Genomic DNA, 15,479 nt, shown 5'->3' with positions numbered 1-15,479 from the left:
AAAAAAAAATAATCCTCTAATCAACTTTTTGATCAGAGAAAAGAAACATTTTCCTGACACAGGTACTCTAGAAAATGATGGCTGAAAAGAGACTTGAAGGTTTCTCTTTCAATAAAAAAATTCTTTATTTCAGTTAAAAATATTGCAAAACCACTTGAAAGTTTTTGTCCTATTCATTACAAAAGATTCCAGATCCAAAATCATCTACTGATGGTTAAAAAGCCACAGCTAAAACACAAAACATTACAACTTATCATTCATGACACCTCAATACTTTGGCCGGTGCCTACCTGTCTACAGGTGAAGGCTTTGTGTTCCTCGGTTTCTTTACTTGGGCGTATAGTGCCTCCATTTCTTTTCGATCTCTCGGACTTTGAGGTCTACTGTTCAAATTAAGGGTACCGCTGTTAGGAGTTGTGTCATACTGGCCAGTTGTGGCATAGGCTGGGTCGTCAGGGATGTAATTCTTTGAAAATTCTTGAATCTCTGCATAGTCTTTTTCTCGAGCTTGTCTTTCTCTAATTTCTCGGGTTTTAGCTTGAATCCTGAGTAAATAAAAAAAAAAAAGATGAAAATTTGCATCTGAAATACAACTACGTTAAATAATTTAATTTCATACAGCGCAAACCGAATGTATTTTATCAATACCAACATGTTACAGTATCAGACCACAAAACAATTGTCCTCTTTTTAATCTTCTTCCATTTAGATTCAGAGAAGTACATTGTCCGTAGGACCACAAGGATTTTTATTTTGCAGACCTGGTGTTACTGGTCAACCAGGTACCAGCCACTTGATGACTTGTAAGGACACTAAAAAAAGGAAAACCAACACTAAAAAGGAAACCAAAAGTTGTTTACGAGACAATGGATTCTTCTACCTTCCAGAAAGTTAAACACTGAACATCAAGACTACTGATTATTATTATTACACAGTATTATATAGTGCCAACATATTATGCAGCGCTGTACAAAGTCCATAGTCATGTCACTAGCTGTCCCTCAAAGGGGCTCACAATCTAATGTCCTTACCATAGTCATATGTCTTTAATACAGTCTAAGGTCAATTTGGGGGTGAAGTTAATTAACCAATTTAACCAATTTTTCAGAATGTGGGAGGAAACCGGAGTACCCGGAGGAAACCCAGTCAAACATGGGGAGAACCTGCAAACTCCATGCAGATAGTGTCTAAGCTGAGATTGGAACTTGGGACACAGCACTGCAAAGGTCAGTGTTTAGGAGTACTAACCACTTACTAGATTCTGGACTCTCATGGCAACAACAACTGGTAACACTACAATTTCAATGTGTTGCCCACCTAGCTAAAAAAAAGTTTCTGGGGAGAACACTGAAGAGGTATAAACAATATCAACCAATTGGATAGAAAATTTTCATCTACTTCTGGTGCAGAGAATTAATGGAAATGTTCTTGATCGGAAAAAAGATCCCATTATTAACCTGAAAAAGGTTTAAACCTTTTCATATAGTTTAGTTAGGTTGAAAAAAGACATAAGTCTATCAAGTTCAACCGCTAGATAATAAATATATCTCAGATAAAAACCGTATAGATTTAGTTGACATAGTTGAGGAAGGCAAAAAAAAACCTAAACAAAAAACCTGATTCAATTTGTTCCAACAGGGTAAAAAACCCTTTGTGATACCATGAGGGAATCTGATGTTCCCTGAATCAACAATTTCAGTTGTCTTTGCTCTAAAACTTTAATGCCCAGTTTTATTTGTGCTTCTACATAAATATCCATCTTTCTCCTAAAGCAATCTATAGTACTTGCTAAAACCACTACCTGAGGGAGCCTATTCCACATTTTCACAGACCTCACACTCTATGCAAAACCAAGAACAACATTAGCTTCGGCCAGGAGCCCACTTTTACTACAAACTGTCTTTGTTCATCAGTGGCTTCAATGCAGCACAAGAAAAGACTGACACTAAGGAACCCATCGGGTTACTGTCAGATGCTTAATAAAAAGGCTAGTTGTTGTCCAGGGCTGTTTTTTTGTTTGTATCCCAGAAGACAGATATAATTCAGGACATGTAGGCTGTGAGCACAATTCCCCAGCAAATCTCTGTGTCAGGAAAAGAATGGGAGAAAAGTCCTCTTTCACTAAGCCAATGTTCCAGACACACTACTTATTATAAACCATACATTTAAAATGCACATATACACCTTCAAAAGAAAGTGGAAAAATGTCAAGCCTGACGGATAGTGATTACACAATATACACAGGTGCCAGTCTGATGGACCATTACGGTGTGCTGCAGGGCTGCTGCTTCTCCAGAAATCCCTGACAATTAGGTAAGCCGCTGAGGAAGCAGACTGCTGTTACTTGGCACTGCTATCTGACAGGAAGATATTTTGACAGCCATCTCTCTGCACTTCCACATTTCATTTCACATTTCAATTCAATACAGACCTATAACGCAACATTTACTCTGGAAGGTGAAAAAAAAAGCTGCATTTAGAAGAGTTCCGTCTGAGCGGCAATAAGGACAGAAGCGAGGTTAATTTACCTTACGCTGCAGCCCAATCTGCACCCAAGTGAATCAGGATCTGAATTATTATAGACATTTTTTAAAGAAAACCTGTAGTAATGAGGCTACCACTACAGACGCCCTTTTTCTGAATATACTGGCTCTTCGGCTATAATGCTGATCCAATGGCACAAGTATTTCTAAGTTAATTACTCAGAATAGGCAAATCAGAAGTTCTGACATTCCTGATCTGCATGTTTTTTCTGTGTCAAAATATGATGGGAGTCAGGAAACCAGCATTTTCATAAGCGAAAGCAGCTTTTGTGTTCCTCCTTTAGGTGAATTTGTCAAAAAGATAATCAAACTAAAAAGAGCAACCATTTTAAAAGTACACTCATATCTCCTTAAGTGATGTGTTTGACGATTTGCTCACCATTCATTATTGGATGTGACTAATACCTGATCCTCTCTGAAGGATCTGGTTTCTTCCACCAATACTGCTACAAGAGCTTTGTCTAAATAGATGGAAGAAACCACAGTGTCCAGTGCATGTACCCTATGAACATGCGAGGTATACCAACAAAATCAATAGTTCGAGCACAGACTCTGTCAGTTCACTATTAAAATAAGTAATAAATTAATTATTCTAGCCATTAGGTTATGATTTAACAAAATGCTTTACAAAGCTTCATATTTTAGGGGCATGAATGGTGATGGTGGTAGACTGCTGGATAAGTGATGGACTTCTTTGTTCTTGCAGCACAATGCTTGTGGCTCTCGTAGCAATTGTTTTACAGGAATTTTTTTTTTTTTTTGCTAAACAATATTCTTTCTACCTATTCACCGCAAATCTCTACAAGTGGACAACTAAAGGTAAAAGCAAAGCATACAACACTATGGCACACATAATACAGTGTAGCTGCTCATAAGATGCATCTAATGCAGGGTATCCAGTGCTTGGGTTTTTATTGTATTCATCAGCCACAGAGAAAACCCAAGACCCACTGTAAGTTAATTACAACCCTGCTAAGAGATGGCCCATTAATAGAGGTCTACAAGATGATTACAAAGACATTTTAAATGTTGACTATTGAAAATTACACAAAAATTTGAGTTTGAGCTGAACTGATTCTTTAAAAGTGTTTTTCACCCCATCATGCTGTGTAGAGCTCCCATCTATCCATTCAATCCAAGAAGTGATTCTTTGCTGCCAAACTTTCGTAAAAGTCCTAAATTGTCTAAAAATGTGTGTTGCAGATCATAAATACATACTGTATAAAACTAAAAGTTAAAGTGGTTAGAACTGATCCTTTGCTTATATATCTTACACAGCCTATGATCCATCTTTGTCCAGGATATTACCCTGCAAAAAGATCTGAATTTGTGGTTTCCTTTCACTGACTGGCTTTTTATCTGGACTAGACCAGGAGTGAGTGTTGATATATATGTTGTGGTATTATTAGTGACAAAGACCAATGTCAATATTTCCCTGTTTTTGTACAGTCTTATAAAAAACATACTGACCCTATATAAATGAATATAAATGTCATGTAAAACCATAGTATCGTGGGATGACTATAGTTTATGCGGTCAAATTTTTATAGGGTTTTAAATGTACAGGACATATGACATCTGCGGTTATCCATATGGCAGCCATTGTAACTCTAGGTTTACTGAAGGGTGAAAAATTCTAGTCTTATCTGGGATCTTAAAAGGAGTATTTAAAAAAAAAAAGTGAGGGCTGTTTTTTTCTTTTAACCTGACCAAGTGAAGGTTCACATGACCTCCTAACAAAAAGCTGAGACTGTGCAAAGATGTACAGAAGATCCAGCATGTGTCAGCATTCCGTAAGCAATAGTAACATCTGTACCCTATCTCTTTTTTATTACCAACATTTTATAGTCATTTTAAATGCTCTTATCTGCCTGACCTAGTGCTGTAAAACAGAAGGAGATAGGGCACACTGGGCTTTGTCATGAATGGGCTACTCCAAGGGGTCAGAAGGTGAAAATAGTGCATCACCGGCAGCTGTGCCCTCATGTAAATAAAGGTTTAATATATGTGTAACACTATACAAACACTATACAAATATGGAAATAAAATAATATGGTTCAATAGTCACTCAGCAAAGTTAAAATAAACACTTGACTAAGTACATTTCTATACCCAGCATATGTAGGGTTCTAGGTAGGTGTAAAAAACATATGCCAAGTACCTGAGAATATCATGGACTGGCCACAGCGTAACCGTTTATTTTTGTCTGTAAAATGGGGAATATGTGCATCAGCTGGACAAATAAAAAATTATTTACAGATGCTACTTAGTCATGTTTTGTTTTGTCTGTGTTCTAGATGGAGAGATCTCCAATCACTTTCTGACACGAAGAAAAATCTCAACAATTTCTTTCTCTTGGTTTAACCCTCACTAAAGTTGTATTTTGTGGCTAATATTGAGCTTATCTACATTATTTTTTAACTTAGAAGGGAAATCAGATGAATTATGCTTTTAGGAAAACTTTATTTGTTTTTGCACTCACATTGATGTGTACATGGAACAAAACTAGCACACAGATAAACCAGATTCATTTATAAAAGTCCTTGAGGTGTTGAGCAAAAACAACTAAAATAATATTTGAGAACATTAGTTATGGAAGATTGTTTTCCTCAAAAAGCAATAAGATGTTATAGTATATTCAAAACCCTAAAAGTTCTTTTTTGCCAGGATGCCAGGAATCCAGCGACCTACAAACTTCTTGTAGTAGTCCAATAAAACTGCCTCTGCCGCCATCTTTCACGATCCTTTCCAATGACAAAAGACCGAAAGATGCATGAATGAGCGCTGTACATACATTGCCATTCTGCTCTATGGAGAGGGGAGGGGAGAAAATAAGCGAGCAGGACCCCGCTGAGCTCTCTCCCCTTCAATTGCACTGCGGTTGTTCGTTGTGCGTGGATTTGCCAGGACAGATCCATGAACGACAACATCCGGCCGGCCACTGTACACACACCAGATTCTCGTTCAATACCAGCCCTAAAGTGATAATTGGGATGTGTGTACGAGAATCATCTGATGAATGTACTTAGCCTTAAAGATAAAAAGAAAATATTTTGGTCAGGGAAGGTAAGTATTTGCTTTCTGGTTTTAAAATATTATGGTCTAGCAGACTAAAATACACTAAAAAAATGCCCCGCTGTTCACCTTCGTAGTGTATAGGGGTCCAGATGGTCACAGAAGAAAGATGACACGACTCTATTCTCTGGTGGTAACTGTCAGGGTCAGCAAGTGCCTTGGCTTTAGAAAATTAAACAAAGAACCACAATTAACCTCAATTAAAGTATGTAGAAAAGCTCTCACATTTAAAGGCAGACACTAGTATACTAGAAGAAGGGTAAGATCATTCAATATGTAAATCAGGCCTCAGGTGAGAATGTGTTGAGAAAGTTTTTTTTTACATATGTACTTGAAAAGATTAGCAAACAGAGGTCACTATAATATCCTTTTAGAGTTTCCAGAAGAGAAATTATTTTTTTTTATTTTTTAATACCATTATTAGGTCTGACAAGGTAGGTTGTGGCTTCTGGCAGGTTCAGTTTTAAATTGTGACTGGAGTGATTATCATAAACCACCTCCGCAGTGTTGATTGCAATGATTAAAAAAAATTAAATTCATGAAATTCATTACAGCACTTACCCTACATGAATACTCCAAAATAACAAAAGCTTTACATGTATAGGATGGGGGAGTGGAGAAGGTTAATGTCGCTCCTGCTGTCACTATAGCCACATTAGCAATCTCTTTTCAGCTTGACACAAATTAATGATTTGAATTCTAGACACTTGTCACAGTGCTTACTAGCCTTTTTTCTAATTAAAATGGATGAAGCTCCACGATCAAGAAACCACACAGTTTTTCTTCCTGTACTTGCTACATTCCTATTCATTAGAGAATGGCTTACAGCACCCATAGCACAGGACAGGGCGAGATGTGCAGTGCCAGCTGACATATGGGGGAAGTCGGCTTTCCCCCAGGGCTGTTGTACAATGGAGGCTCCTGGGAATGTTCAGGGCTAGATCATTTTAATTACTGTTCTGTGCAAATGGATTCATTACAACACACTGTGATTAGGAATCAGCCTCTTCCCTTTTCAATGCCAGAGGCCTGGAAGACTTTTCCCGGAGATGCACAACACACCCCTTTAATAAGTACATCTCACTTTATCCTGTACGGGAGCCACAATAGACTGACATTGTGCAATGAGGCAATGTGAACAGGAGGGCCATCAACAAATCACTAATTGCTGCATGGGTATTATCGGGGTGATTAAAAAAGACCGGTGGAGAGGAAAAGTACTGTCTAGGTAGATATAACGACCAATGGAAACAAGAATGTTGGAATGTATACACTCCTTTTTTGGATCTCTACCAATTAGAATTAGACGGGAAAAAAATCAGATAAATATTCCCACAAAGTCACAAAGGTGGGGAAAGAACAAGGCTTGTAAGTGTTACCTGAAAGTGGAAATAAAGTCCCATCCTCTCACACTCCTAAAATTTCACAGAAACCTAGGCTTAATAAGACATTATTTTGACGGTGACTGTACTGCCGAAGATCACTGTGATGGATAGGCTTGAGAAGGGTCAGCATAGGTGCAGCCAAAATTGTATTACTACCCACCATTCCTGAGAACTAAAGTCCCACTTTCAACAAATAACAATCAAGCAGGTCTTTATTGCAGAAAGAGACAGGCGATGTACCTTCTGCAATAACTGTTTTTACCTGCCTGATAGCCTGGCACGTGCAGCTAAATGTTTGTGTCCAGGGATACCTGGCAATCCCAGATTCCAATGTGGGAGTTACATCGGCATGCAAATCAAATGTCTGAAAATCCTTTTTAGTAATAGAAAAATGACGAAGATGGCGGCACCCTGCAACAGAATGATGACAAGCAAGTATAGAGGGTTTGGTTACGCTTTAAATGAGGGAGAGCAAAGGCTGGTGTAAGTCCTCCGACTTGATAGACAGAAATACAAATCTGTAGGCAGGTAAAACAGCTGTCATATATACATTCACTCAGACAAAATGAGCACTATATCACCGCTACACTTCTTCATTGTCAGATGCATCAGTCAGCAATGTTCCCAGCACATGAAAACTTCCACAACTTTATTCCTAATAAGCATTTCAAAGGGAATTCAGAAGACAAAAGAGAAGCAGAGACAAGTTGGATATGGGATAAAAGGGGTTTATTATAGTCACAGAAATGATGATGGAATCATTATAAGAATTAAGGAACCTACGATACCTATTCAGTCATGATGAAAGTAGGGCAGATCAAGTTATGCATACGGTTTAATGTTGCACAAAAAATGGGTATTCAAGATGGGTGAAGAGACTCTAATCTACTATCAGGTTCTGTCTTTTTGCTGGAGTCGGAGACAGCCTTCTGAACCATCTGTTCATACTTGAAATATGAAAGACGAGACTTCGAAAAAAGCTTGCACCTATCCCAAGAAACATACATGTCATCTAAATTCAATAATGGCTGAGACTAAACGAGACACAAAATAGAAAGCACAGTAACACTTTATGTGCTGATCTCCAATAATCTGAGTCAACAGTGACAGAACTGCTTAAATGGCTAAAACCAACCTTTTCATAAATATTTGTAGCCCTGTAATGAGCCTCAGAAGGCTTATGGCATTATTTATAAAGAACGTTATGTTGTAGCTGCTAAGGTAATTCATTCTAACATCCTACGCCAACCAACAAGAACAATACCCACAATGAGGTCACTTTTGGACTAGAAAATTCTGTAGAAAAAAATACAAACTTTTAGTCTAAATTTCCGTAACTTTCTAGAGCAGGTTTAGGAATAAAGAAAGATGACAAAAAAGCCAATCATAACCACAACACAAGAGCTGAATTTACAAACGCATAAGGATTAGAACCTTCATTATCAGTCATGTGACTGCAATTTTAAAATGTCACTGGCTTTGTCAATTTAGCCAAATGATTAAGGCAATGAACGGGCAGCTAGTGCCTGATAACCACAAGCTTTTGCATATGGAATAACTTACTACATACAAATAGAATTTCGGACCAGGGGCTATTTATCTGCAATTTGACTTTTTACCATCTAGCTCACCTGCTCATTAGTGGTTTGTGTCTTACAAACCTATCTATGAACCTAGTGTTGATGGTTTTGGAGCAGGAACGTAATGGTTTCCAACAGATTTAAAGTAAATTATATCATGAAAAAAATACAGGGGCTGTCAGAGTTTTTTTCCTGAAAGGTTGGCAGCTGTGTTTAGCTTTAGACTTCTCACCATAACTGAAATTGCTCTGAATGAACCACATGTGGTCAGCTCTTCACAGTTTGCATAAAACCTTGCAGAAAGTTGGGTGGACGAAGTCCAGCATCACCTATAACTTTCCTCTCCAATTAAGCTGTCCCTGGCATTTCAATGATTGGATTTCAGTTCTCCCAAACATCCGTGTTATCCCTAGCCCCTTTTAACTGGGCGCACCACCCAGCACTTTTCAGTGACCAACCATCTGTTTTTGGATGGTTACTAAGGAGTTGCATCACAATATGGGGGCCACAAGCCACCTACAATTTCTTCACACCCAGGTTAAAAAGATTTCTGAGTTTATTAATGAATATGGAGACTCAGCAACACACGTGAGCAATTTTACCAACCCCAACCAGCTCCTAAGACGCACTGAGCGAGCACCCTAAGACAGGAAGAATGTTACAAACATCTTGCTTGTATCACACCTACCTCAGCGGATTGACCTCCAGCGCCTACATCAGAACTGTCCTGTAGTGCACTATGTAGGGTGGTGGAGGAAACCAACCGAGTGGAGTAATGAACTATAAATGTGCTACCAGTGGGCAGCACCACTGCATACCAGAAGTGATGTCTTTTTCCTGCTGTGCCATCTGTCAGTGATATGTAAATATTAGGATAGGATATTCCAATCCTTCTGGAGGTAAAACTCCCATATATGTATTTCATATTTTTTGCTATGTGTCTGCAGTTCAGCTTTAGGTTAGGTTAAAACAAAACTAGCAACAAAAAAAGAATAGAAGAGCAAGGTGGTGAGAACAGCTGTATATTACAAAATGTGATTTCTTTTTTTGCATTTTATTGTTAGAGAAATTTATGCCTGACTTCAGGCTGAAATAGACGGGTAATTTTTTAATAACATTAAATTACAAAATGGCTTGTGAAGCAAAACCAGAGATTCTTGAAAGTGCTGAGGAGCAGAGTACATACTACTTCGCTGAAAGTCTAACTGACTTTAAATTATAAATATGTACGTATGAAAAAAGCTCTATTATTCAATCAATTCTACAAAGCACTATCATTAATATGTTTATCTCTCCTTCGATCAATATGGGCAAATACTATGGGCGTTTAGGCAAGACACGGTTGTAAGCATATTATTATTAGAAAGATGAGGTTGGGTATTTTCTGTATCAAAATTGTAGGCTTAATTGATTTTTATTTCTAATGGACCATTTGCTTGTTCTTCGGCCCCCACAGGACATTTGTTTGATGCTTTCTGCACACTGTAAATTCATTATTGCCAAGCGATTTCCCAGAAGTATTACATCATTAAAGAAAGAATGGAAATATGTATTAAATGGACGGTCCTAAATGAACTTAGTTATTTGAGGAGGAGAGTTATCCATGGACAACAGACAACCCTTTTATGTTCACGCAGAAGGCGAAGTAATAAGACTGTGGTGTCTACATACAGAAGACAAAACAGCTCTTTTCTTGATAATTAAAATCAAATTAAATACGACTTTTCTTTGACATCTAAACACACCGGATGCAGCACAATGCTTGTCCGGCTGATTAAACAGGAACAGAGGTGGGTTTTATTAACACTTCCAGAATTCTGCCCACTTCTACTGCACGTCACCGGATTCTGTTAACAAAAAAAAAACCCATATTGTTTGAGGCTGGTGGACCGTGCTGGGCTGCAGTACTATGTATTTTGTGCTCTCACCTTGCAGCATTGATATCTTGGCTTCTGTTCTCACCTGGGACACTGTTTTTACAAAGCGTGCTTATGTTTCCACTGGGTTTCTTGCTTCCTCTCACAATTAAAGGAAACCTCTTTTAGGCACAACTTAGATCTAAACTGACTACCAGCATAAAAACCAGCATCTCATAGCAGACAAAGACAAGCACAGACAATAAAACATACTTGTTATTAGGGTACATTTAGGGATATAAACAACCTAATACTGGTAGTCATCGGATTAAGGGCATTTGACATACGGACGACTCCTAGATCTGAACAGGGCTTCCCTGCTCCCTCCTGTGCAGGACCGAGGTTTGGAGGGGAGAGGGGGGCGGTTTGCAAGTCTTGAAGAAAAAATCTTTTGCTAAACACAGCTGAGGTTGTGGGTGATCTTAAGGACTGAGCTCTTCCTCAACCTCTTGTAACTCTTTAATGACCAAGACAAGCTCTGCAGTTGTTTCTTTTTACATATAAAAGCACACTGACACTACACAGCCTAATTATATGTTGAGACAAACATCTGCCTCAATTGTTTTTTATTAAAATAATGTACCTGTTCTGACGGCACACAAATTCAAATTAAGAACAAACCTGCAGTCCCTATCTCGTATGCAAGCTGGGGATTACCTGTATTGTCAATTTAAATCTAGTTTTAAAAATACGTTTTACCCCGATGACCAGACCTGTGTGTGTCCGAATGACTGGGGACACTAGAATACAAGCTCCCTATGCAAATGTAAAAATATAGGATTGTAGGCTTCTACGGACAGGGTCCTCTCCTCCTCCTGTGTCACTGTTGTATCTGTCCTTCATTTGCAACCCCTATTTAATGTACAGCACTGCATAATGTATTTTTGCTAGATAAATTCTGTTTCATAATAATAATTATTAATAATATAGAACAGCTGTCAGAATCAGAACATGACAAAGATAAAAACTGTATTCCAAAACCAATATCTAAAAGTAGCATCCCTGGCACAGATAAAACTCCTGTACCTTGTAAAGTAAAACTTGCAAAAGGGGAGAATGGTCTATAGGTAAACTACATAAATCCTTCAGCTGACACACATACAAAAGATCCTAACAGCCAAAGAATTGGGTATTCTACATCATATACATAACTACATTAGCTGTTTTTTTTCTTAACACTGAAAATTTCATTTGTTTTTTGTGAAGTGCTAAATATACAAACAGCGTTATGCATGCTGACATCTGATGTCACTGTCACAACTAACACTGTTGCAGTAAAAGGTTTAGTTGCTTTACTTTCTAATGGATCTGACATTAGACTGAGCTCCCTGGGGAAAAGGAAGAAATAAGATGCATTCCATACAGCTGGAATATGCACTGCAGAATATGTGCATACTATATAATAGCATTAAAGAGTAAATAACTCTACATGGAATTATTTCAGCTTGTGTCAATTTGCCTTTAAACCACTAATGAAACTTGCAACCCCATGCCCACTAAACAAGTAAAATAAACCCATGGATTACATCTCAGAGAGCAGAATGCTGATTCAAATAAAATCTCACTTTAATTTTGTATAAGTGATCCATCAGACAACAGCAATACTGCTGTGTGCAGCATATTTGGGTGAAATGGGTCAAGTACATAAAGTGCTACTTAGATAACAGAATCTCTGTATACTCATGAGTAGTTTGAAAAAAAAAAACTAACTTACTGAATATGCAAAAAAACAGACCACAATATATAATACATCAATCATAATTATACCAGGTCACTTAGTAAAAATCAGTTATATAAAATGACTAAGATTGTCAGCTCCTTTGTGCAGGTTCTCTCTTCCTCTTATGTCATAGTTTGTATCAGTCTATCTATTGCAAACCCTATTAAGTGTACAGCTCTGCATAATACATTGATGCTTTATATATACAACTTAATAATAATAACAGACATAAAAACACACTAACATATTATATAGACACATGCATGACATGCAAACGTGAAGCAAAAAAGCCCTCCATGTCCATCTACTGTGCACAAATGGTACTGCAGAATACATAGGGTGGGAGAGTTTGACGCATGCACCTACCCCCCTTTACCCACCCTAAAAGGGAAAAAAAAACGAGGGATGAGGGAATAAATGTATTTGATTTAATAAAACTAGAAAAAGATAAATATATAAATAAAAGGAATGAAAACAAGCCTTCAAGACAAACAAGGTGGTATTTTAAACTCTTGTACAGTGTTTTTTTAGAAAGGTTATGTCAGTTCCTTTGATTGTGGCATTAAACACGCATGCTGCAAGGTTAGGAAAAGATGCTAATTAAGGCGCAGTTGATGTCTACCTCTCCTGTTCTTGCCTCATTCGCATCCTTTCATCCTCCGAAGGGTGGGCTTCTTTCATTTTCCACGATCCCCTGGGATCAATCTTGTCATCCTTTCGATGTTTGCCAAACCTGTCAAGAACAAGTGCAATTCTAACACTGGTCTAAGAAGGCGACAACAAGTGCCTTTGTGGAGGCCATTCTCTGCTGCTAACAGTGCACAGTTAGTTGATTACAATTTCTGCCTCCATGTCCTCACTGTTTTTCTGCAGGGATATTCACTGCTACAATGCAATCAGCACAAACGCTTTATAAAAGTTCTACTTGGCTACGCTTGATTTTTAACAGCTTTCCTCTCTCGGAACTAATAGTAGCAAATATTATAGAGTTGGATATATGTTTAAATTGTTAGTATAACAAGATGTAGCAGAAATCAAGCTTCATGTAGTCTACCTTGCAATGTCTTGAAAAATAAATTAAAAACTTCCCCTATGCAAAGCCCTAGATGAAGTCCAAAAGCCAGGGTGCGACTGCGCTCCAAAATTACAGCTGTCATTTTTTCAGTTGTCCAGACTGCTGCTGATTAAAGTAAACATCTCCTGGCTCAATAAAAAATGTCAGTTTATATCATGCTGTTTATCAATGTGCAAAATGACCAAAATGTTAGCTGCAAAGGTAAGGAAAGTATTAGGGAGGAAAAGTTGGAAATGTATGCCTGTCCTTGAATAACTTACTACAGTCCCAGGACCTGGCCCTGTTACACATCTGACACTGACAGTGGCACAAGAATGACCATTCAATTTTCTATACAGAGGTAGTTCTAGCAAAGAATTTTCTAACCACTAACGCACCCTTTAGGTCAGCTTCGGACAGATTGTTCACCCGTCTTAAATCTGAAGCAATAGTTGCTTATTTCTATTCTACTTTTACTGTACAAACCAGAGAGAAATCTATTATTAATATTTGTAGACCTTCTCCCAAGAGCAGCATAAGATCGTCTAAACCTATAAAAGTCTATTATGAAGTTACTGATTTATGGCTTTTGTGTGAGAGTAAACACGATAAACAGAACGATGATTTTGCTGCTAACACTCAGCAGGGAAGAAATAAGCCATGCTGCTTTGTTTAAGTTATCTATTCCCTAAAGGAAAAAAACACTACAATAAAATAAATTGTATCGTGTGTGTGTGTGTGTGTGTGTAGTGTCAAAGAGTTTACATTTCTAATATGCATATTAACAATATTAAAAAAAAACAAAAAAAAAACAAAAAAAAACATGTAAATACTGTTAAAATACCCCAAGGAGTTACTAACAACCCACGCTTGTACAGCTGCAATAAAAAAAATCTGCAGCCAAACTATTGAGGACATGGGGAAAAAAGTAGTGGAAGTTGAACCTGTGTTTTTTGGACAATGAATAATGAAAAGGTAACAGCAAAACAGGTTAAATGCCCAAGTTAAAGTAAATAGGGAACGCTTAGATCACACACCTGATATAAACCTTATAAAACTTTAGTTCACCGGTCTTTTCCAAGCTTTCCCTTCCTTTTGGAGATTATTTTATGTTAATTTATGTTACAAAGTTATTAAGTGCAGTTTCCTGCAAATTAGGCTAAATTCAAGATTATTTTTCGACTGCAAGTTTATACCGAAATAAAAAAAATAAAAAAACAAAGAAAACTTTGGACCGCATGCAAACACATTTGTATCATTTGTAGGTGTGACACTGGGCAGTCTGCATTTCAATGTAGCCCGTCCTGAAACTGCCACTTACCCTTTCCAATACCAGTTTCATGCAAATCCTGAAAATAATTTGAGAACTTCTATGTCATCCTGGGTCCTCATGTGATTTTTGTAATTATTGTGGGCTCTACTACCAGAAGAGTGCCATTCTTTGAAGTGATGACAAACTTAGCTTAACTGCCCCAGAACTAGTATTTGGTTCATTAGTCAAGATAGTTTGTATCTGAGGCACTATATTTTGCATCCGGAGAAACTGCCATAAATATTCCCCTTAATTTACAAACATATTCATGAAAGTGACTTTTTTTAATCCAGTTGCAGCATCTTTATTGGTCAATTAATTAGGACTAATTAAATAATGAAGTGCATGGAGAGCCTACCCACTGTAGAGAGAATCCCAATATGTGTTCAAGCTGGTGTTCAGGCACTCGTTTCCAGTCCTAAACTGGTTAAGTCTTCCTTTATCCAAATGTGCTGAATTTCAAGCACAACAAAACCAAATAAAATCTCAATTTAATCTGTTAAATGGGCTAAACTTGCTGCGTTACTGATGAGATCATTGTAGCCTGCCAAATTACCTACGGATTTCATTAGGACAGCAAGCTATAGAAGAAACATCCATTAGTTGATTAATGAAGAAAAACAAAAACTGATTAAGACATAAAAAGTCCCATAGTGTTAAATTGGTTATGAATGGTAGAAAAGAAAAAGCCTAATTTATTAGCTAGCCTCCATATTCCTATTGTCATCGACAGCATCTGGTTTTATAATGATAAGCAGTTAAAAAAAAACAAGAATAGGATGTGAAAATGGCCCCTGAACACCAATCAAGTACTCATGGATGTATGCCATCAACATTTAAAGATGTTTTCTAACTTTATATTCCTGGTTTGGATTTGTCTGTGACCTAGTGTGA

The 15,479-nt window shown here is 37.5% G+C and overlaps 1 protein-coding gene across 11 annotated transcripts in view; it reads right to left on the bottom strand.

The window, feature by feature from the left end:
• Window positions 1-15,479, bottom strand: part of PARD3 (par-3 family cell polarity regulator) — a 387,075-nt gene that overhangs the window by 100,941 nt on the left and 270,655 nt on the right. For 7 of the 11 annotated variants that reach the window (XM_072412641.1, XM_072412645.1, XM_072412648.1 and 4 more), the window contains 2 exons: window positions 12,842-12,952; window positions 291-545 (listed from right to left, as the gene is read on the bottom strand). The exons of 1 other annotated variant lie outside the window; for it this stretch is intronic. In XM_072412641.1, coding sequence (XP_072268742.1) covers window positions 291-545; window positions 12,842-12,952 — 366 coding nt within the window. The remainder of the gene's footprint in view (window positions 1-290; window positions 546-12,841; window positions 12,953-15,479) is intronic. 3 more of the 11 variants (XM_072412646.1, XM_072412649.1, XM_072412652.1) reach the window with 1 other exon arrangement.

The sequence above is a fragment of the Pyxicephalus adspersus genome, chromosome 5 (assembly GCF_032062135.1).
Source record: "Pyxicephalus adspersus chromosome 5, UCB_Pads_2.0, whole genome shotgun sequence".
Classification (NCBI taxonomy): Eukaryota; Metazoa; Chordata; class Amphibia; order Anura; family Pyxicephalidae; genus Pyxicephalus; species Pyxicephalus adspersus.
Note: the sequence above shows the minus strand (reverse complement) of the source record. Positions and strands in the feature narration are given on the sequence as shown.